This window comes from Balaenoptera musculus, chromosome 11 (assembly GCF_009873245.2).
Source record: "Balaenoptera musculus isolate JJ_BM4_2016_0621 chromosome 11, mBalMus1.pri.v3, whole genome shotgun sequence".
Classification (NCBI taxonomy): Eukaryota; Metazoa; Chordata; class Mammalia; order Artiodactyla; family Balaenopteridae; genus Balaenoptera; species Balaenoptera musculus.
Window position 1 is genome coordinate 32,634,542 of NC_045795.1, and position 22,660 is coordinate 32,657,201.

At 36.7% G+C, this 22,660-nt stretch overlaps 1 protein-coding gene across 1 annotated transcript in view; it reads right to left on the reverse strand.

The window, feature by feature from the left end:
- UBR2 (ubiquitin protein ligase E3 component n-recognin 2) overlaps nucleotides 1-22,660 on the reverse strand; it is a 116,005-nt gene that overhangs the window by 19,483 nt on the left and 73,862 nt on the right. Inside the window, 21 exon segments of the mRNA XM_036870431.1 lie at nucleotides 119-254; nucleotides 1,484-1,551; nucleotides 1,809-1,905; nucleotides 5,390-5,445; nucleotides 5,857-6,005; nucleotides 9,014-9,092; nucleotides 9,801-9,904; nucleotides 11,425-11,586; nucleotides 12,386-12,479; nucleotides 14,539-14,571; nucleotides 14,574-14,603; nucleotides 14,606-14,735; nucleotide 15,179; nucleotides 15,480-15,669; nucleotides 15,999-16,023; nucleotides 16,025-16,072; nucleotides 16,074-16,082; nucleotides 16,189-16,298; nucleotides 19,113-19,215; nucleotides 20,938-21,092; nucleotides 21,913-21,961. Of these exon segments, the coding sequence (XP_036726326.1) occupies nucleotides 119-254; nucleotides 1,484-1,551; nucleotides 1,809-1,905; nucleotides 5,390-5,445; nucleotides 5,857-6,005; nucleotides 9,014-9,092; nucleotides 9,801-9,904; nucleotides 11,425-11,586; nucleotides 12,386-12,479; nucleotides 14,539-14,571; nucleotides 14,574-14,603; nucleotides 14,606-14,735; nucleotide 15,179; nucleotides 15,480-15,669; nucleotides 15,999-16,023; nucleotides 16,025-16,072; nucleotides 16,074-16,082; nucleotides 16,189-16,298; nucleotides 19,113-19,215; nucleotides 20,938-21,092; nucleotides 21,913-21,961 (1,828 nt within the window).

Sequence of the window (22,660 nt, forward strand, 5' to 3'; positions counted from 1 at the left end):
ATATATTACTCTCATCCAAGCACCTTTTCCTTTAGTACTTTTTTTTTTTTTTTTTTAGTACTTTTTTTTTAAGCTGAAAGAACTCCAGTACTTCAAGAATCTGACAAAAAGGAGTTACCTGTACATGAGGTAAGTAAGATCTGTATGATGTGTGCCATAGTAACCAGATGGAAAATGTGAAGGTCCCCAGTGCCAAGGCTGATCCCTGAAAAATCTTGACACTGCAATGCCGGGAAGGCGAGCACCAAGCCCACCTGGATACCAAATACAGAAGGTCAGACGGAGCACCTTTCCTTTCACAGCTGAACACGTTTCCATTTTCTTAATGTGATCTCTTTGTGAGCTCAGTCCCTCCCCTTAAGAAATCTCTGTTCTTAAAGGGTACACATGTTAGAAATTCCACTAGGATTGACTAAAGAAAATTATTTAGAGCGTTATTATTTCATTTGATGGGCATTATTATTTCGTTTATCCAGTGATTCCCCTATATATAGTTTATTGTTAATAATAACAAAAATAAAACTTGAAATCTTTCTAGGTAGTGAGCAATGGAAAAAGCATGAGTTTTGGACCCACAAAGATCTAGGTATGAATCCAAGATCCTCTTATGAACCTTTTAGACAATTCCTTTGAGTCTCAGTTTCCCTGTTGGTAAGCTGGCGATAATATACGTGTTTTTAATACCTCAGTAATAAGGATGTAAGGACTAAATGAAGATGAATGTGAAAGCAGTCAGGTATACAATAAATGCTAGCTCTCTTGTTAGCCTCCTGCTGCCTGTATGGTGGTGTCAGTGGTGGTGGTTTTCAGAGGAGCAATGGGAACAATAACAATGGCTAACATTTACTAGGGACACATTGCTCTAAGCTCTTTACATTGATTATCCCACTGAGTTTTGACACAGTTATATCAGGTAGGTATTAACCAACTTACAGGCACAGAATATGATGCCCAAAGAGATTAAGGGGGCAGCACTTGGGGCTGCTGTGCGTGGTGGTACACTCAGTGTCCTGAGTAAGGGGACCTGGTTGAGGTGGGGCTGAACTTCAGCCTGGCCAGTGCTGAGCTGGCACCACCCGCACCTGCTCAGAAGACATGACTTTCCCTAAACCACACAGAGAGACTGTTGCTAAGCAGTGTTACCAGAGGGCTGTATCTGCCCCAGAGCACCGTATGGGTTGGCAGCAGCCCTTACATTACTAGTGCTTTTTACTTCTCTAGAGTGAAAAGCATAGAGAGGTTACATTACTGACCTCAGCCACAAGGCAAAAATAAGACAGATTGGATTAGACACCCAGGTCAAGTCTCTCAACTGGATTCCTTAACATTTTCTTTGTGAGGATCTTCAGAAAAGAATTATACTCGGAAGTAGTAAGAATAATAGCTGATAATTCCTCTTGTCTGCCTCTGCATTACTCATCAAGTCTAAGATAAAGCTATATAATATGATAAAAATTTCAAACACAAATTACAAGATACCCACCAATAAATGAAACATGTCGATATCTAATATGCATGGAAGGTCTCCGTGGTTGTCACCAGGCACCAATGCTAATGTTTAAAGAAAAATACATGAGCACATATTATATGTCAATGTAAGTATTAAATTATTTTTAAAATGCATATAATCTAGTTTAAATTTATTTTTTGCAAGCTATATATGAATTCATGAGCTAGAACTTGTATATAAGACAAACAGTATTACCAAAATATTTCTTTCAAAATGGAGGGAAGTTTCACCACTAAAAACAAAACTACAGAAGATGAGAAATTATCATAACATATATGGTACATGTATTAATACTCACATGCAAAAAGTTTACAAAAGTGTCCTTGTACCACTGAAAGTGATGCCACTGTCCAATGTGCTGCAGCAAATCTTGTTAGTGACCTAAGACAGTCATCCTGAAATAAAGAGATGACAAAATTAACAAAGAAGCCAGCATATGAAGTAGTTCTCCTCTTTCAGGAATGTTAGTTCAAAGCACAGCTAGTTGAAGTAAAGCTGGATGCACAGTGAAATCTCTAGATGGTATGGAACTGAATCTATGACATCTTTAATGGCATGTCTCTAACATGGAATGCATGGAATGGAAAATATCTAATTGTATGCTGAATAAAACAAGGCTATCTCCTGTTACCATGCTGCTAGTTCTCTGTGGAAAAGTTAAGAAGGACACATACGTCAAGACAGACAGCAAACAAAAGAGACTCCCAGGAATGTGATGCAGTATTTCTTTATATTTAGTCTAAATAAATACTCTAAAATGTGGGAAACACTTCAAATACTGGGGAAACTACGTGCAAGAAGATGGTTGTACAAAACAGGGTTCCTGTAAACATCAAGAACTGTTATGGAGACTATGTAGGAACAATGAGAAAACTCTTAATGTAAAGTGAAGAATGGAGTAGAAACAAAACTACATGTAAATATCCATTATAATAAAGTATAAACATGTTAATGAAAAAGACAGATGGGTGATTGACTTAAGTTTTTTCTTCCTGCTTAATTCTCTATTTTCTAAATTTTTTGTAATGTTGTTTGGTTCAATAGATATTGAGGACCTACCATACGCTAGTCTTGGTTTTGAAGATCTCAAAATGAAAACTCACTCCCCCACCCCCTGCTCTTAAGGAGCTCACAGCCTTGAGGGTGGGAAGGAAAAGAAAAGGTGGGGAGGGGACAGCTAAAGGAGGCAGCATCACAGATGAGGTATACCCCACTTCATGGCTCAGAAATTTCCCAGTGAAGGCAAAGCTTGAAGAACTTCTTAAAGAGGAGTCATCTGCTTAGGGCACTCGAGCAGAGGCAAAAGACTGGGACTAGCATTTGGGGACCAGTAATGATTCTGCAATCCTGGCCCATGGATGTGGGGATTGGCAGGAGGTGAGTGATAATGGAGAAGTAACATTTAAGAGATATGATCAGGGTTACTTTTTAGAGAACCTCTCTGATAATATATTAGGAGAGAGTGAGATTCAGGGTAGAGACAGTTACAATAATCTAGGCAAGAAAAGATATAGGGGCTGAACCAAATCAGCAGAAGTAGGAATGGAAGAACTAGGACAAATATGCAGGAGAGAAATTCAACAAACTCTGCTGATCAGTTGGATACGAACATCCAGACCAAATGATGCATCCAAAAGGACTTGCAAGTTTCTGGCTTGGTCACCTGGATGGACAGTGGTGACATTACCTAAGACTCTAAATATAGGAAGAAAAATTAATTTGGATTGTTCAGTTTGAGGTATCCTTAGGAGATCCAGGTAAAAAAATGAAACAGGCACTGAGAGATAATAGATCTGGTTTAGAGATAAACAGGTGGGAATCATTTGGATATAACTGGAATCAGAGACATAGATGGGGCTGACCAGGGAAGAGTATCAGATGATTGAGTCATGGGCCAAACTCTGGGGGTTTAAAATAACATTTACAGCACAAAGGAGGGAAAGCAGACTGAGAAGGAGCCGCCAGAAAGGTAGGGAGAAAACCAGGAATGTCTCAGAAATCAAGAGAGAAAATGAGTTTCAGAAAGAAGCAGTTATCAGAATTAAGTAAATAGAATGTCAAATAAGGGCTGAAAAATGCCCACTCACAATGATAATGAGATCATTTGGTGAACTTGGCAAGAGGTGTTTCCGAAAAGTGAGAAAGTGTTGGCGAGGGGTGGTGGTGGTGAAGCCAAACTGCAGGGAGTTGAAAAGTGAAGAGTTAGCAAGAAATTGGAGCCAGAGTATACATTATTGTTTAAAGATGTTTCGCTGTGTATAAAATTTCTCTTAGGATGTGAAGTGAAATTAAAAACTGTAGGTGCTATTTATCTGTATTTAAACATTTTTCATTGCATGGTGAAATAAGTGAAATATGCTTTAAAATGGCTTGCTTGGTCATAAAAAGGAATGAAAAAGCTAGGGTGATAGAAGATAATATTGAGGGCAAGAGTAAGAGGAGGAACAATGGAGCACACTTGTGAACAGGGCAAGTGCCAGGAGTGAAAGAGGTAGAAGAAGGGATAACTGATGGAGAGGGGATGGATTCCAAACAATAGATGGAAAGATAAGCTACTTTTCCCGGAGGTCCCTTATCCTCTGATATAGGAGGGAAAGGTCAGTGGAGAGGTACGTAAATTTGAAAAGCGCAAGTCAAAAAAATAGAATGAGTTCGTCCCTAATGGCTATATACTTTAAAAAATTAAATTTCTCTTATGAACGTAGAAAAAAAACTTAGATAAAATATTAGCAAATCAAATATAATCATATACAAAAAGGATACTCTACATGACCAAGTTGGGATTATTTCAGGAATGCAAGGTTGCTTTAACAATCAACATAAACAGATTACACAAAATCATATTAGCAGAAAAACAGATGAAGAGCCAACAGTGTACCAAAGAGGCAGAGTGAAGTACACAGAATCAAGAAAATGTGTAAGAACTGCCTTAAAAACCAGACAAAATAAACTCTATTCTATACATTTGTGATTGCCTTTTCAATATCAGCATACTTACCAACTCTTATTTACTGTAGCAAAAGAATGTCAGTCAACATTGATAGTCATATCCCAATCCATCATATATCACAGTTAAGAATACAGGGAACTGCTATTCTGCTGATTTACCACAAAGATACAATTCAGGGCAGTTTTAATACCAGGGTCTACTCCTACATATTCCAATTTATTAAGTCAAAGTGACCAGGTATCTGTATTTTTAAAAAACTCCAAAGAGTTAGGGCTCTTACATCAGTGGTTCTCAATCCTGGCCTCGGGGTAGGGGGAAGCTTTTAAAAAAATATTAATGCCTGGGGCCTGTCTCCAGAGATTCTGATTTAACTGACCCATAGTAGGGCCTAGGCACTTTTAAAAGCTCCCCAGGTGATTCTACGTGAATAAAATTACATGCACTTTTATGATTATAAGTTTGAATGGTTAAGTAGAAGAAGCAGCTGACACTAGCTACATTGTAAAAATTAGCAAGCTTTAATTGTATATTCCTTCACTTTTCTAGGCATTAAATGTACTGTTTTGACATTAATTTGTACTTATTTACATGTTGCTTATAATGGGTAGTCAAATGTGGTAGAGGGTATGTTCTGATCTCTATTTCCAACTACGGCACTAAAAATTCAAGAACAAGCACTTTGTTTTTAGTTCCCCATCCCCCCATCTTTTCACATGTTTAACCAAAAGAGATGAAGTCTATTTAAAAGAAAAATAATGAAAATTAAATTATAAACATTACGTCTTCAGTATTGTTACAGAAAATGGGTTCTACCTCAAAAGGAGTGAACCTATGCTTAAATAACCATTTCAGGTTTTTTGGATTAAAAAAAGCAGAACAATCTAATTTCTACTCCACCATTCCATGAATTGAGTAAACTGATAACTTACCAGTCTGCAAGGCAAAGGACTGAACAACGGTTTCTCTTCATCACTTAAAATTCTTTCTGAGGATTAAAAGTGGTAAAGATGGTAAATTTTATGTTTTGTACATTTTATTACAAGTTTAAAAAAAAGTAAAAAAAAATTCTTTCTCCCAAAAGCACAATATTGTCAGGTTTTAAAATCTTTAAGTCATTTCACAAGAATTAACTTTGAGTAAGAAGTAAAAATGAGGAAACATTCCCTTAACTGACAAGAAGCTATAACCACCACTAAAATGAGTTCTCTGTTGCTGTGGTTAATTTATAAACTGTCAATCTAATATTTTGTCAGCACACTACATTTCCTGCTCCAAAGTCTTTATATTATTTGATATTGTTGCCCACTTTAAACATCTCTGTTTAAATACAGGATTCTACACACAACTCATGTCAATGTATGTTTGAGATTTAAAGACACAACTCTGAATCTCTTACCTATGCTTTGGATGGTGTACGCGCAACTACCCCAGCACATTATGGGGACACGGGGATCCTCTTCATTGGGATGAACCTTTAGTCCCACCTTATAAGTAGCAGTTCCAAATGTTGTTAGCATTTCTTTTATGCTTTCAGAATAAGGATTCCTGAAGTGAACATGTACAGGATCAGGATTAGCTCAAAACAATGTACTCACATCAATCAAAGGGCTCAGTTTGATTCACTTTGTTATAAAGCAGAAGCTAACACACCATTGTAAGGCAATTATACTTCAATAAAGATGTTTAAAAAAAAAAAAAAAAAGGGGCTCAGTTTCTTAACAGATATTTTCTATGTTGGAACTGAACCACTGAAACTACCTAAAGATAGTTGTATGAAAAGGGGGAATGAAAGACATGCAAACGGTCCCTGCCTGAGAGGGGTTATGCTCTACTTGGGTTGGCAGCAGTGAGGCACAGGCCTGAAAACAAGGTATTAGGGTGAAGGTCTACACACTGAACTATTGGATCCTGGACCTCTTCCCCATCTCAAGAACACCAGCAATGTGTACCCACTGCCATAGATTTTAGTTTCTCCAGTGAAGAATTCTCAGGAAAAGTCGTTTTTACACATTGACATTTGGGGGTCCCAAGTGAAAGACTGGTGGGGGCCTGATCACCTCATTGTGAGGCTCATAGGTCAGCAAGCTCCAACCTGCCCACCAGGTATCCAGTGAGCTTCTTAGTGCCTTGTTCTTGAAGTCACCGAAGGACCAATAAATATTTAAGAAAAGAAACATCAAAGACATAAACACCAAAATAAGCAGAAAAAAGGAACTCAGGGAAAACAGAGACAGGGTAGAAAACAACCAATTTATAAAAAAATTAGGGGACTTCCCTGGTGGCGCAGTGGTTAAGAATCTGCCTGCCAATGCAGGGGACACGGGTTCGATCCCTGGTCCGGGAAGATCCCACATGCCGTGGAGCAACTAAGCCTGTGCGCCACAAATACTGAGCCTGCGCTCTAGAGCCCACGAGCCACAACTACTAAGCCTGCGTGCCACAACTACTGAAGCCCATGGGCTTAAAGCCTGTGCTCCGGAACAAGAGAAACCACCACAATGAGAAGTCTGCACACCGCAACGAAGAATAGCCCCTGCTCGCCGCAACTAGAGAAAGCCCGTGTGCAGCAGTGAAGACCCAATGCAGCCACACATACATACCTACATACACACCTACCTACATACATACATAAATAAATAAATAAATAAATAAATAAATAAATAAGGGGATCAGTCCAAGAGGGCCAAGAATGAACTAACAGTAGGACTACCTCAAAGAATGGAAAAACCAAGAGGAGAAAATTATCTAAGGAACAAAATAAAACATTCCCCAACCTGAAGGGTATGAATCTTCAAAGAGCCTGTTGAAAACGTGGTGAAATGAATGAAGAAAGACTCACATGTCAAGGAATATCACAGAGAAATTTCAGAACATTGGTAATTAATGAGACAATAACAACAGTTTCCAGAAGTAATAAAGTTACAAAGGAACAGGAATCAGAATGGTGTTAATTTCTCAGTGGGTGCTAGAAGTCAGTAAACACTGCCTTCAAAATCTAGATGTAAAGTTACTTCTAACCTATAATTCTATACCCAAACCATCCATCAAGCATATGGATACAATAATAAATGTATTTTCAGACATGGAAAATTTAACACCCAGGCACCTTTTCTTAGGAATCTGCTGAGAGATGCAACATGAGGGAGTAAATTAAGAAAGGAAGGAGAGGACTTCCCCAGTGGTCCAGTGGTTAAGATTCCGCACTCCCAAAGCAGGGGGTGTGGTTTCAATCACTGGTCAGGGAACTAAAATCCCACATGCCACAGGTGCGGCCAAAAAAAAAGAGAGAGAGAAGGATACAAGATCCGGCAAACAAGAGGAGCAGGGCTAGGGGAAGTCTCAGGGTGACAGCTGTGCCCTGTCCTGATTGGCGTGGGAGGGCAAAGGCTGTGGGAGGAGGGCTCCAGGAAGGAAGATCATCTGATGAATCTGAGCACTGATAGCTACTGCTAGGCATCTGACAGGTCTATTGCAACGTTTAGGGGAAAAAAGAGTATTATATACATAGAAAACCAAGTATATGAAAAAAAATAAGGTAATTATTAACCACAGGAAAACAAAATTGTATAAGAAAGGAAATTTAACATACAACTTATCAGTAGAAACAATTATAATATAAAAACTGACAAATGATTTAACCAAAAATTGTGAAATAACTCTATAGGTAGACTGGCAAGGAATAGTGAATAGGGTAGAGGTCAAAGTTGAATCCTAAATTACTAGTCAACAGAAAGATACTGTTTAAAAAAATAATAAATCAAGACACAGCTGATTAAGCATTTTAATTAGAAATATGGAAGTACGTAGCAGAAGAAACAAAATGACAGGACTGGGGATAGGGAGGAGGAATTTGAGAGGCACAGGACTGATGTTCTTTCTGTTTAAGCCCTCCAGTAGTATTTTTACTGAGTAATTTAGTATTTGCCAGGCACAGCTTCCAGGTAACGTTAAATGTATTGTCATTTTATCTTTATAACACTTATGAGGTAGATATTATTATCTTCCCTTTACAAATGAGGAAACTGAGTGAGATACAGAGAGGTCAAGCAATTTGCACAAAGTTGCACAGCTTATAAGCAGTGGTGCTGGAACTGAACAAAAGCAGTCTAGCTCTAGAATCTGGGTTATACCTTGTAACTTACTGGCTATGGGTAAAATTGGGCTGAAAACACTCTGGTTTTGGTCCTGAGTTACTAAGAGGTTGGTGGGGCCATAAATAGAAAACAGAAGTCAGAAGGAAGCATGGGCTTTGGTGGGGGAGCTGAGCAGCTTAGGTTTAGATGTACTGATGAGGTGTTGTCAAGGAGAGCCAGATAAAGGGGTGTAGGAGGGAGTCAGGAACATAGACTAGGAGAGGTTTGTGAGAATTAAACATGCCATGTAGTTCTTAGGTTTTTATCAATACACCTGCAGTAAATATTCTTAAGTCTCAGAATTCAAGATCAGTGCCCTATAACATTTTGCTCCCTAACTTGACAAACGATATTCTTACTAACTGCTCACTTAATTTTTCATTTCAAGTGGGCCAAATTTAAAAGGAATAATATACTCACTTAGGATGAAAATCAGGCCTAAATCCTTCAGGGAGCTGCAATTCATCCACATTTTCTAAATTCCTTGATAAGGCAGTATCTACAGAAACAAGCATTTTATACTATTATTCTTTAGTCCACAATATTTCTATAAATTTCAGTCATAAATTTCATTCTAAATTTAGGTCAAAGAAATTAAAAACAATGGGAAAAATTCCCATTAATGAAAACCAGTATAATATATATTCAAAGCATGAGAAACACTATTGCTCTGGATGACCTAGGTACCTTCTTCAGTCACCTGTGCTTCTCCTGAAAAGTAAAGCCACTGGAATGTAGCTAGGGAAGGTAAGAAAAGGAAGAGTATGCTGTTTTGTTTCCTTATAAACCAATGGTATAAATTCTGCTCAGACTGCTTTCCCTCAAGGTCGGAAGTGCAGTGCATGTCTATCAAACTTGGGAAGCCCTTGGTAATGCCAACAATATAGTGAGTCAGCCCACAGAGAATAAAGCCAGCTCTTCCATACTCAGTTACATCTCCCCCACCCCCAGAAGCTCTTCAATAAAATGGGGGAGTAAGTAAGAAGTATTTATCATAAACTTCACATGAGCTTGTGTGTTTTCAAGGAATAAGGAGTAATGTAGCAGATTCAAATTTAGTTCATTAAGACAAAGAAAATTAGAGAAAGTCAAATTTTAAAGTGAGAGGTTTCACTTTTAAAATATTTTAAAACAATTTATTCTGAAACTATATTTCCCAATGGTCTCAGACGTTAGGGAAAAATGAAAGCAGGTTATCAGAACTTACTAGGAGTATTTTCTTCTTTCCTAAGAACCTGTAATGCTTTTATTTGCTGAGATATTGTTCTAATCCACTGAGTCAGATTTGGTTGGTCTGAAAAATGTAACCTGCTAGAAAAGATTATAGAGAGTGTTTAGTATTCTGTTGCTGCTTAGTTTAAGATACAAAAAGACTCCTTAAATGATCACAGGTATATTTTAGACACACTTCAAATATTAAAAAAACAAAAAAACAATAAAAAAACCTAGGGGAAAATTTGTTGCTTTTTAAAAAGTCAGAATAGATATTTACCAATGGAAATGAAAATACATTATTCGTCAATACGACGCTAATAATTATTAGCAACACAGTGAATTATTTGTCAAATATTTCACTTTTTTGGTACTGGAATTTATTAGTATTTCTTAAATATCACAATCACCACACCACGGACACTATTTATTGAGTGCTTATTATGTTGCAAGCACTTAGTTATGTTGTAAGCATTTTACAGTATTATATTTAATCCTCAGAATCTTCTTAATGAAATAGGTTATATTATTGTCCCCATTTTACAGATGAGGAAACTGAGGTTTAGAGCTATGTTACTTGACTAAAGCCATATATGGGACAGATGTGGCATTCAAACCCAGCTATATCAGACTCCACAGCCTGTGTTCTTTTAACAAATGTGCCGTAACTGACTCTCCTGGGAAAAAAAGCAAAACCTGAACCACAAAAGTGATTGTTTTCTCCTTACATGCAGAGAATTCTTAACCTAACAATGACTAATTTCTTTACCAGTTCAAATGCAGGTATAAGTCAGCACCATGATATGCTTTTTTGATTAAAAAGCATGAGCTTACATGCATATCTAATGGTATTTTAAGAACACTGTGTGGTAGCATAGACTAAGACACCATGGTTTTAACTCCTAAAATTGAAGAGAAAAAAACTGACCCTGCTTTATTTAAACCCAAATAGTAGCACAGAAATAAACAGATGATTCATATTCACAAAACTCAAATTAGTATTTGTGAATGTAAGACAGATACCATAACTGAGTAACAAAGGTCAGGTTTGAAGAGGAGACACTACCAAATTCATATCTGAAATGAGTATGTCTAATACTCCTATTAACTAAAAGTGCACTAAAAATTATGAAATGACAAAAACTTTGTATTTTAAATACACTAACAGATTTTCACTTTTTGGTCCAATTTTTGAATTGGCCAGTAAATTGCAAAAAATTATATTTAATTGTTAGTATGTTCAATAATGTCAGTTTGAGCTGCCCCTTCTACCCCTAGCAATTTACTGAGCATCTCTTAAAAAGTATGAGGGAGATATTTAAAGTGGGGTCTTAGAAATAAAGGAGACAGTTTTCATGAACACATGGGAACTTTATATCCCTTACAGTGCTTACAGGTGACCAAGAAACTGTTATATTTTAGCTTGTTCCTTTCTAAAAACCAAAATCATATTTCATAGGTCAGGTAGAAGAAATAACTAAGTAAAAAGTTTGGAAAGTACCTGGAAAACATTATGCATTTACCTAGAGTGATCTCCTCACCCAGCTGTGGTTTATTATTTCATTACCTTCAAAGGAAACTAGTTCTTTGATATAAAGGTTTTATGAGCCAAAACTTACCTATTAAAAATATTTCTTGGAGGAAGCAGCAGAGGAATAACAGTATTACTCAAGCATTCACAAAGGGGACAAAGGAATTCTCCATTTTCTACATCATAGCTTGTATGTAAGCGTAATCTCTGTTGCCTTCGCTGTTCTTTAGCTTGAACGGAATCAAAATACCTTTACAATTAGAAAACATGAGGCATCAAAAACAATGGTAATTTTTAAAAATGAGAGCCACAAGCTTCAACATTTTAAATAATTTGTTTCCACAAAAAAATCTAAAAATTAAAATCTTGAAATGACCTGAATTATTTTTAACAGTGATACTTTGAGTTGTTGTAATTACCAAAATGGGTTAAGAGTTCCAGAACAGGAGAATCGAAAAAAAGACTGCCTTGCAAACAATCATTCACAATGTAGCATATTTCTTGGTCCCAGTGCTCTGTGGTTACTCCCCCAGCCAGGGCTGGTGACTACTTACTAGGGGCAGTTCATAACAACTCGATGAGCAGAGTACTAGAATAACAGCACTAATTTGTTGGTTTTGCAGAAGCATAGAAAGCACCAAAGTAGAATAAGTTTGAAGTTATCCCATCTTAGCTCAGGGAGCCATGACAATCTTAGGAACTAACCAGACAAGTGCTAGCATCTTCAGAATCAAGAGTTGTTCACCCTGGACCCAAAGAAAGACATATTTCTAGGGTTTATACCACTGTGAAAATCCTTTACTTCATCTAGTCTGTTAGATCCCCACATTAAAAAATACACTTGATATACTATGAAGTTTCTAAGTCACTCCTTTAAATGTAATGACAAAGCAAATTAATTTTGTTATTTATTAGGCAGTAATACGGAGTTTTCTTCTTCAAACATCTTTAGTTCTTTTTCCCTTTTTCTAGATGGAATTTCCTTATTAAAAATTTAATTTGAGCCTTTGTATAAGCTTCTCTTGACTAATATTAAGAATATAAATTACCTTTGCCAACAATGGGCATGCATAATGTGCCCACAGCTACCAGTATGTGTTCCACAAGACAGATCAGGGTGCATGAATAATGGATCATATTTTTCTGCATTATAAAACAAACAAAAAACAAAGCGAAAAACCAAGCATTTAATATTCCTGTAACAAATGTACAACTTAAATTGTGAAATCCTTACTAAGGGCCTGTAACTTCAAATGAAATGCTAGTTTATTCCTTTGATTTGAGATACCAATAATTTTACCAATAAATTTATAAAAATTTATAATAATTTATATTTATACCAATAAATTTATAATAATTTATGCAAGACCCCAGATTATTCAGAATACAGGACTCTCTAATTTTCATTACCCTGAGCAAGTTAATGAAACATCCCTGAATTGTTAACTGAAACTGGAATCCCATATTTAAGTACATCTAATCTTTTGAACATTTCACATTTTCAGGGCACTGAGAGACTCCTATTCCCTGAAAATGCCCTGAGCCTGAGGTAAAAGGGATATTCTTCAGGGAGAGGTCTTTAATACCTTCAGGGCAGCTGGGTCACAATGATCTCTAACAAAAAAGATGTCCTGGCCGTAGAGGAGAATCTGCCTAAAGACAATCATGCAGAGACTAGCCACAATTACTATACCAGAGTCAAAGCTGCAGCAAAATATCTGGGACAGCAGCCCAGACCAGAGTAGGGAAAAACGGGCAATTCAGACAGTCTTCTGCTCTGGTACTAATTTTTTATATTTAAAGGAGATGAAAAATGAAGACAAACATAAAGTGGGTAGCTGGCTTCTTTGGGAATTCTTGGAATTCTCTACATAAATTAGTATAATCTTAGAAATTCCCTAACATTAAATTACTCAAGTTTCAATTTGCTTTATATAATGGAACAGTGCAAATTTCACAGCATAAAGAAAATCTTTTATGATATAAATTGTGAAAGCATTAAAAAAATCCACTTATAGGCAAGTACTAAATATAATTGGTGACTTTATCTTCAGCCTGGAATGAAATTTGTAAATCACCTAGTACAAATGATCATTTCTTAAGGTGAAGCTGACCAATGTATCTTAACTAGGGTGCTTGAGAGCCACACTGTGAAGACCTTTCATTATAGAGAAAAAGGCAAACTTACCAGTGGTCTCTCAAACCTCCTTCCAATCATACAATGTGAAAAGCACTGGCTAAATAAGTGCTTTGAAAATTAAAACACAGTTCCTACTCTCAAGAAGTTTACTGGTATCACTGAGGCATATGCACACATAAACAAATGTTAAGAGTAGAAACATAAAAGTATCTGCTGTGGACATAATAAGGTGTAGCCCAGAAGCCCCTGCAGGAATGAATGACTTACTCCCTCAGCTGTTAGAAGAGGGCACTCAACTGTTATCCCTCTTTAAGGGACTTTGCTCAGGGTCACACTACTTTGATCAAGGTCACAACCTCTTTCCAGAGGTAGGTCACAACCAGTCACTGATCAGTGTCAGGGTATAAAGACCCAGCCCCCTTGCCCCAACTTGGGACACCTCTGAAGGGCCATCCAGCTCCAGACCTCCCATGGGGTTGGCTAAGGTCTTTTGGGGACTGCATCACAGCTCAACTTCTCCCTTTGCCCAAACCTGCTTCCTTCCCCTCCATTCCATAGATGTTGATCCCAAGACTCTCTTGAATAACATCCTGCACTGCATGGTAATCTCTATCTCAATAATCTAAATGAGAATCTGGCTCAAGGACAGCTTCTCACAGGGGTGACTCACACCACTGTTCTCAAGGGATTCCACCCTGGATCTATCTATGAGATAAAATAATTATTGAGATAAAATAGTTATTGTTATTTCAGTGTCAACTAATTATTGGACTTTACAAATGTGAAGAATGGGAAAGACTGTTAAGTACCGAAGTATGTTAATGAAACAAAGAACAGCTTTCTTTTGAATCCCTGCTATTTATCAGCTGTGTAATTCAGGCATAATACTTAACCTTCTGGAGTGTTGCCACATCTGTCAAGTTCATTCCTGTCTAAGTTACCTGCTCAAGATACCACCAAGCCTACAGTTATTATTAGGGTAATAAAATCTCTGTATATCACCTACCATACTATGTGGCAGTCATTATTAATAGGGAGGATGAGGATATAGCTATGACTTACCTGGATCCTGAATGAATTTACTTCTGTTTTTGATAATACAGTTGATCTCTGAACAAATGCTGCAGGACCATTGCCCTGCTTTCCACCTTGACCTCTTGCTCTTCTTGACACAATATACAGGTAACAAATTGTCTCTGTTCAGGGACCCGAGTTTGTGCTGGGCCCAATGCCGTAAGAGTCATATCTGAACCATAGGGCTGCAATAAAAGGTTAGGAGTATAATAATGAGCCTAAGAAGTTTCTATAGAATCATAAAACAGTAGATTCTAAGTAAGTAGAAACGTATTTAAAACACGCAGTTTTTTTGTTTTTTTAAAAAAATATTTATTTATTTATTTGGCTGTGCCGGGTCTTAGTTGCGGCACGTGGGATCTTTGATCTTTGTTGAGGTGTGCGGGATCTTTAGTTGTGGCATGTGAAGTCTTAGTTGCAGCATGTGTGATCTAGTTCCTGACCAGGGATCGAACCCAAGGTCCCCTGCATTGGGAGCCGCAGAGAGTCTTAGCCACTGGACCACCAGGGAAGTCCCTAAAACACACAGTTTTGATGACTTGATTTGAGAGACCCAAGTCTTTCATATGTATCAAAACCATCTCCTTCAATCCTCATAGCAATCCAATATGCAACACATAAGCCAGACACTAAGTTAACTGAGCCCAGTGTATTCATTCTTTTATGAATCTCAAGGGTCTTCTGTATAACTTACATTTTAAGCATACATATGAATTCTCTTATCTATAGTCAAGAGACATGCTCATAATCATATGCTAATAAACTCAGATTTCTAAGATTAAGTCCTCTAACTACGAGGCCACGAAGTTTATCTATCAACTCTTCTAAGTTATTCTAGGATTAAGTGTACTTATAAAGAAAAAAAACCAAACATCTTCCTCAGTGGAGAACCATGGTCAAGAGTTTCAAAAATTGTGATTAATTTTTACCTATTATCAAGAACAGCAGAGATAGAGGCATCCAGTTCTAATGTCTGCTGAAAGAGTTCTTTGTTCTCATCAATAAAGTGCCGCTGCATCTCAGACATCTGGGCCATGATCTTCTCTCTGCGCAGTCTGGCAATCTCGGCTTTTCTCTTCCTCTCAGCTTTGTCTTTGTCTCTCGAACTCTGAAATTACGCTTCATTTAATTAGACCATTAGAGGCTAAATGCACATCTTTTCCCCCAAAGCAGAAACATCTTTATTGTAAATACTAATTAAAAACTATTCTATAATCTCACTTATCTAAACAAAGAGAAAAGATTTCTTAATCAACCTAACATGTTAAAAGAAAAAAAAAATAGGCAGTCCAAAAAGACAGCTACAAAATATAAACAAATAGTGGCACACTTCTTGGGATTTACATGTTTGTGAATAATATCAACTACCAACTTACTGCAGATAAATTTAATTGTTTATAGTGAGCTTGCCACAATTTTTCAGTATTACCACAAATTACATCTTATACCTCTTTCCATTATGGTTCCTTCTGTCCTCTGCCACAGGACTGGTGGATGAACTCTCCCTTATCTTCTTAATAGCAATTAAAAGTCTATGAAAAAAAATATCGTTATTCTGAAGCTATGAAACATTATAAAAATTTAAAGATAAACATGTAATATTTCTCACAAAAAGCAGAGTGATGCAGGAAATTTTACCTTTAATATCCACCTTATCATATCTTTGTGGACTTCTAGGTAGGGAGCATTTTGTAGTGTTTCCAGCATAGCTAGTATGCTAGGAGAGTTGTTTGGTGCTTCACCAGGTTCTGAGGCGGAAGAAAAAAAGGGCACACAAACAACAGCTAAGACTTCACAGTGCTTATTACTATGCACAAGAAGATAAATGAAGTTGCTTATAACATTTGCCCATCATTTGCCCATCATTTGATTACAGCTCTACTTAGAAATTTTCAATACCTCTCGAAATGTGATATATTTGTATTCTACAAACAAGTTGTTAACAACTAGAATGCTTTAATCATTCAAAACTGACATCTTATACAAAATGATTATTTTAACATAGCCTCTAGCAAAATTAAATAAAAACCCAGCTGAAAGGTCTACCTGAGATTTTACAAGTCTAAGAAAATGAATTAGGATTATAGGAGTCCATGTGTATATAACATGTATCTATTTGTTTTGACCTTTTCTTTAATGAAAACCTAGATTCAAAAGAAACAAATTTCTTCCTCTATGGATTACTTTTTTATTTGAGAAAAAGATACAAAAGTCCATTACTCTCAAGAGTACATTTAATCCAATATTAAGCTAATTTAGTTTTATAGTGGGAAATACCAATTATTAATTTTCTTGATTTAAGAAACATTTCTGGCAAAATATTACTCTAAGAGGGTAAGAGACTGAACTATGTGATCTTTTTGAAAAAATGTAATTTAATTTAATTGTTATTTTTTGGCCGCACCACATGGCTTGTGGGATCTTAGTTCCCTGACCAGGGATTGAACCTAGTTCCTCAGCAGTGAAAGCTCCGAGTGCTAACAACTGGACCGCCAGGGAATTCCCTGAACTATGTGATCTTTAATACTCTTCCAGATCTGAAATTTGGTGGCTGTGGATTAGGGATCTGACTCTAAATAGTTTGTCTTTTGTTTGTATGTATGTATGTATGTATGTATGTATTTATTTATGGTTGCACTGGGTCTTTGTTGCTGTGCGCAGGCTTTCTCTAGTTGCGGCGAGTGGGGGCTACTCTTCGTTGCGGTGCGCTGGCTTCTCATTGCGGTGGCTTCTCTTCTTGCGGAGCACAGGCTCTAGACGCTCAGGCTTCAGTAGTTGAGGCACGCGGGCTAAGTAGTTGTGGCTCGCGGGCTTAGATGTTCCACGGCACGTGGGATCTTCCTGGCCCAGGGCTTGAACCTGTGTCCCCTGCACTGGCAGGCGGATTCTTAACCACTGTGCCACCACAGAAGTCCCAATAGTTTGTTTTAATTATATAAAATGTTTAAAGAGAAATAGGAGGACTGTCTAGAGAAAATGATGATTGTTGAAAGAAAAAGAAAGAAAGAAGCAAAAGAGAACCTGAGATCAAATGAAATTAGGGAGTTTTCTGTGTGGTTATCCCAAAGTAAAAAAACTGCAGATAAAGAAGGTACAACAGATACAATGTTAATGTTAATTGATAGAAAGAAACACTGGCAGAGAAAAGAGCTGGGAAAGGCTGGCACTCAAGAATATAGTCTTCAGTGGGGAAAGACAGCTCCCCTTCTTCCTCCCACTTACCTGGATGTGGGCAAAAAGGGAAAAATAGAGATTTAGCAGCAAACCAGGACTATTCCTCCTCATCCCCAGTAGAGCCTAGTATTCTCACAGTCCTTATCTTTTAGGAAGAAATGGCAGAGAAACACAATACTAAACAAAGTTACAGAAATACTCGCTTGCAATCAAGGAATTCAGAAACTCCTATTATACCACCACAAATTCATTTAAGCATCTCAGCAAATCACTGATTGCAGGTCTGGAGCAGGGAAAGTACAAGATGAGCCTCAGACACCTTTTGTGCCAGAAAGCAAGGTGGTGCTCAGATACTAATGGGGCTGGGTCAAAAGGACACAGAGCCAATTGAACAGACTCCCACTGCCCAGAAGTGGCACAGTTTGAGCATCAAAAGGAGTACTGATTATAACTGACTATAAAACACTGAAAAAAAACCCATGAGTAATATTAAAAAACAAAAGAACCACAAAAAAAAACGTAAGCAAACAAAAAAGATTCACAGTTGCCACTACTTCAGGTAACTATTAGAACAACTGCTTATTCTGAAAACTAATAAAGGAAACGTTTTTATTTAGAGATGAAATATTATGACATCTGAAACAAATGGTTCAGGGAATTCCCTGGCAGTCCAGTGATTAGGAGTCTGTGCTTCCACTGCAGGGGGCCCGGGTTCGATCCCTGGTTGGGGAACTAAGATCCTGCAGGCTGTGCAGCACAGCCAAAAGATAAATAAACAAAAACCGAATGGTTCAAAAAAAGTGTTCAAATATAAAGCAAATATAGCAAAACACTAACTACTGAATCTAGGTGGCAGGTATATAGATGTTTACTGTACAACTCTTCCAACTTGTCTGTATGTTTGAAATTTTAATATTAAAAAGCTAGAAAAAATATTTCTTTGGTCGTCTCAAAAAAAGTCACATTACTTTATATAAAACGTAATCCTCTATAGCTAATTTTCTTATTTTCATTACTTTTTATAAGATAATAGCAACAATTTAAAAGTGAAATCCTAATAGCAAACTCTGTGTTTTTAAAAGTATATACTAGAGTTTAAATGTATGTGCTATACTGATTTCAAACTAAGGACTCCTCATTACTTTTTCCTGTTATGAATTAAAATTTATGTTTTTAAAGTATGGGTAGGCCCTAAGTATTTTTATAAAATGTATCAGGATCTGATATAGTACACAGGATCTGATATAATACACGGGTGAATACAGACAGCCTCAGAAGTTTGGATCAATATAACCTACTTAAAACTTACATGATCAAATAAAAGAGGTTATACTACATTTAAAAATCACGGACATGTTGAGTTAGTTTAGTAAAAACTGTATACATACTCGATATCTTCTGAGTGAAGGTAAATGTTACTACATGCTCCTCCATGACATTCTCTAAATGCTGTTTTTCTTCTTGTAGTGCCATTCCAATTAAATGTAACACCTAAAATACAATGTTTTGTAACTTTTAGTGAAACAAAAATCAAGTACATATTTTTATAAGAAATAAAAAAATTCACTATTGAAAAAAGATAAACTATTAAACACTAAGTGCAGTAAATAATAATTCGAAGTACGAATTTTCATGAAATCCAAACGCTAAAGTTCATTTTCTAATAAAGAATTCTCAGCAAGGAAACAAAAATTTCTATTTCAGTTAGGAAGAAAATTCAATTGCAAATTCTTAGGGTAAGTTAAAATTACTAACAGCTGTGACCAGCAATCCATATAATTTTCAGTTTTATTCCATCCCTACACTACAGTCTTAAAATCATGATTCTAAGAATCAGTGGCCAAATAATTAGACCTGAAGCATCTATCACGCAATGATCTAATCTATAATACTCCTAGTTCAATTTCTCTAAGGACTAAAAATCTTAATCATCTAAGAGACACACTTTTATCTCTAATTGCCACATCATTTATAAAGATGCTCAGCATACCTCATGAAAAATTCCTTACTAGACTTCTAAGAATATAACTACACTAATCATTTGCACTTTTATTGTTCTTTATCCTGCTCCCCAATTTTGAAGGAGATACGCGTGTGGTGTCTCTGTATCGTTCCTACACATAGGCTACTGTGGTTGTCAGACTTGGAAGAACTAAGTTAGCCTGAATGACATAAAGCAAATGTACATATAAGATAAATGATGTTCATTCCTCTTTTCACCATCATTTCACATACATCTTTGCTCATATAATACTGATGGTCTCCAGTATACGGCAACTCCATGCTTTTAAATTTAAGTGTATGTTTGTAAACTGGAGGGGGGTATACATATACCAAATATCTTAGCCAATGAGATACTTGAGCCTGCTGCTGAGACAATGGGAGGAACAGTAGCTTTGAAGGAAGGCTCTGGAGGATGGCTCACCTTCATCTGAATTCTGGCTTCACTGCTTTCAAGTCCCACTAAGCCTAACTTCATCATCTTCAAAATAAAAAAAAAAAAAAAAAAAAAAAAAAGCTTTCCTCTAGAGTTTTGAGGGTTACAAATATGGTACATAAAAGTGCCTAGCATAGAATAAGGCACAGAGTAGGCTAATTGTATTAACTGAGTATTATTATTATGTTACTTACTAGTTGGGTAACATAGACAAGTCTATCTCACTGAAACTTGCCTTCCTCATCTATACAGTGGAAAAACTACTGATACTCATAGGGGTATTACGTGAATTTAATGAGATAATAATTTATGAATGACTTACATTCAATCTATAAAGTAAAATACAAACAAGGTTCTAGACTTGCCACTAATTAGTTATAGGAACATAAGTCTCTGACTTTCAATTTCTTTAACTGCAAAACATAAGTATTAATGAACTCACAGGTTTTTAAAGAGAATTAAGTAAAAAACAAATGCAAAGATAACACATTATACAAATATCAGAGTACTGTATAAACAAAGACATATCAGGACCAATCAATGAGAGCAAATCTGCCAACAAGACCAAGGTAACCACAACCATGTGGTGTAAAAAAATCTGCCAGGCTCTCATTTTTATGGTCAGACACAAATAGTAACAAAATACTATATTTCAAATTAAGTTAACACTACATTTTATCCTGTTTTCTGTGTACAGATATTGACAGGAGTATTTTGTATTCTGGTTTTTACTACAAGACCACTAAAATATAAATAATAAATGTCTTCAAACTTACCCTCTGCAGCATGGACTCAGACCAGACATGTCCGTTATGTTCTACAGTCCATTGCAATACTGTTCTCATGATTAACAACATGACATCTGACTGCAAAATGTTAACCAGACTTGCAAACAGAGGGCAGAACGGGGGCAAAACTGGAGGTGGAAGTGCTGAAAATAAAGTTATAATTGGCTTCTTTTGTAGAACATGCTTTAAAAAACAAACGAACAAACAAAAAAAACACCAAAAAACTATCCCTTTGTTACATACTTTTGATAGTCTTCAAAGAATATTCATTTACACACATCTTAAAGCTGTATCTTACCTTCTCAGGTCAGTCAAATGCATAAAAAACAGCTCTGTAAGTAGCAGTAGTACAAAAGAAGGCCTTTCTTTTCCCTAGAAATGTCTTAGGATCCGAGATAAAACCATTAACCCAAAGGTGACTCAGTACAGACTATGTCTACATTAGCATATTTATTAGCCCTTCAAAGTTCACTCACGGGGCTTCCCTGGCGTCCAGTGGTCAAGAATCCGCCTTCCAATGCAGAGGACGTGGGTTTGATCCCTGGGTGGGGAACTAAGATCCCACATGCTGCAGGGCAACTAAGCTTGTGTCCCGCAACTACTGAGCCCACGTGCTCTAGAGCCCAGGCGTCACAACTAGAGAGCCGGGGCGCCACAACTACTGAGCCCACATGCTCTGGAGCCCACGTGCCACAACTAGAGAGAAGCCCCGTTGTGTGCCACAACGAAGAGCCCACGTGCTGCAGTGAAAGATCCTGCATGCTGCAAGGAAGATCCCATGTGACGCAACTAAGACCCAAATCAGCCAAATAAATAAATAAATTAAAAAAAAAAAAAAAGCTCACTCAGAAAGCTTGTATTTAAATCTACCACTTCATTAAGAATCATCAACATAGTCAATAGAAAACAATGTTTAACAAGTAAAAGAGACTGACACGAGATTTTGGGAAAGATTAAAAATACCTGTATCTTCCTTATTTTGTCTTTTCAATTTCCGCTGGGCTTCCTCTGCCTAATAAAAATGAATGTAATTTGGACAGGGAATTAGTAACATGAAACAATTTAATATCCAAAACTACTGATATATGTTAATCTTTGCCATACTAACTTCTGATTTTAGAAGATTTCTATCCTTAGTTTTGCAACCCCCCCCCCCGAAATTGGTATCAAGGTTAATTTCCCCCTGCCACTAACAGAATCCCCGCCAAGTGGATTCTTTCTTGATTTAAAATGCAGGGGAAACATGCACCAACCAAAACCAAAAACTTATTCAGATTTGAGCTCTATTTCATGCATCAAACACTAATACACACTGCTATATATAAAACAGATAACCAACAAGGACCTACTGTATAGCACAGGGAACTATACTCAATATCCTATAATAACCTATAAGGGAAAAGAATCTGGAAAAGAATATATATATACGACTGAATCACTGTGCTGTACACCAGAAACTAACACAACATTGTAAATCAACTATACTTCAAAAAAGCAAAAACAAAAACAAAACCCCAGAAAACTAATAAACAAAAGCTTCATGCTTAAGTTTCGTTTACTGCCATTTATTGAAAACTTATTTTTAAGAGTAGACTGCTAAAAGGCAAAATTTAACCCGCTAAGAATGATCAGGAAAATTCCTTAAGTCACCATGGAAAAGCATACTGTTAAGTACTAGCAATTCTGAAATGAGTGTAAAATAGGTTAACTG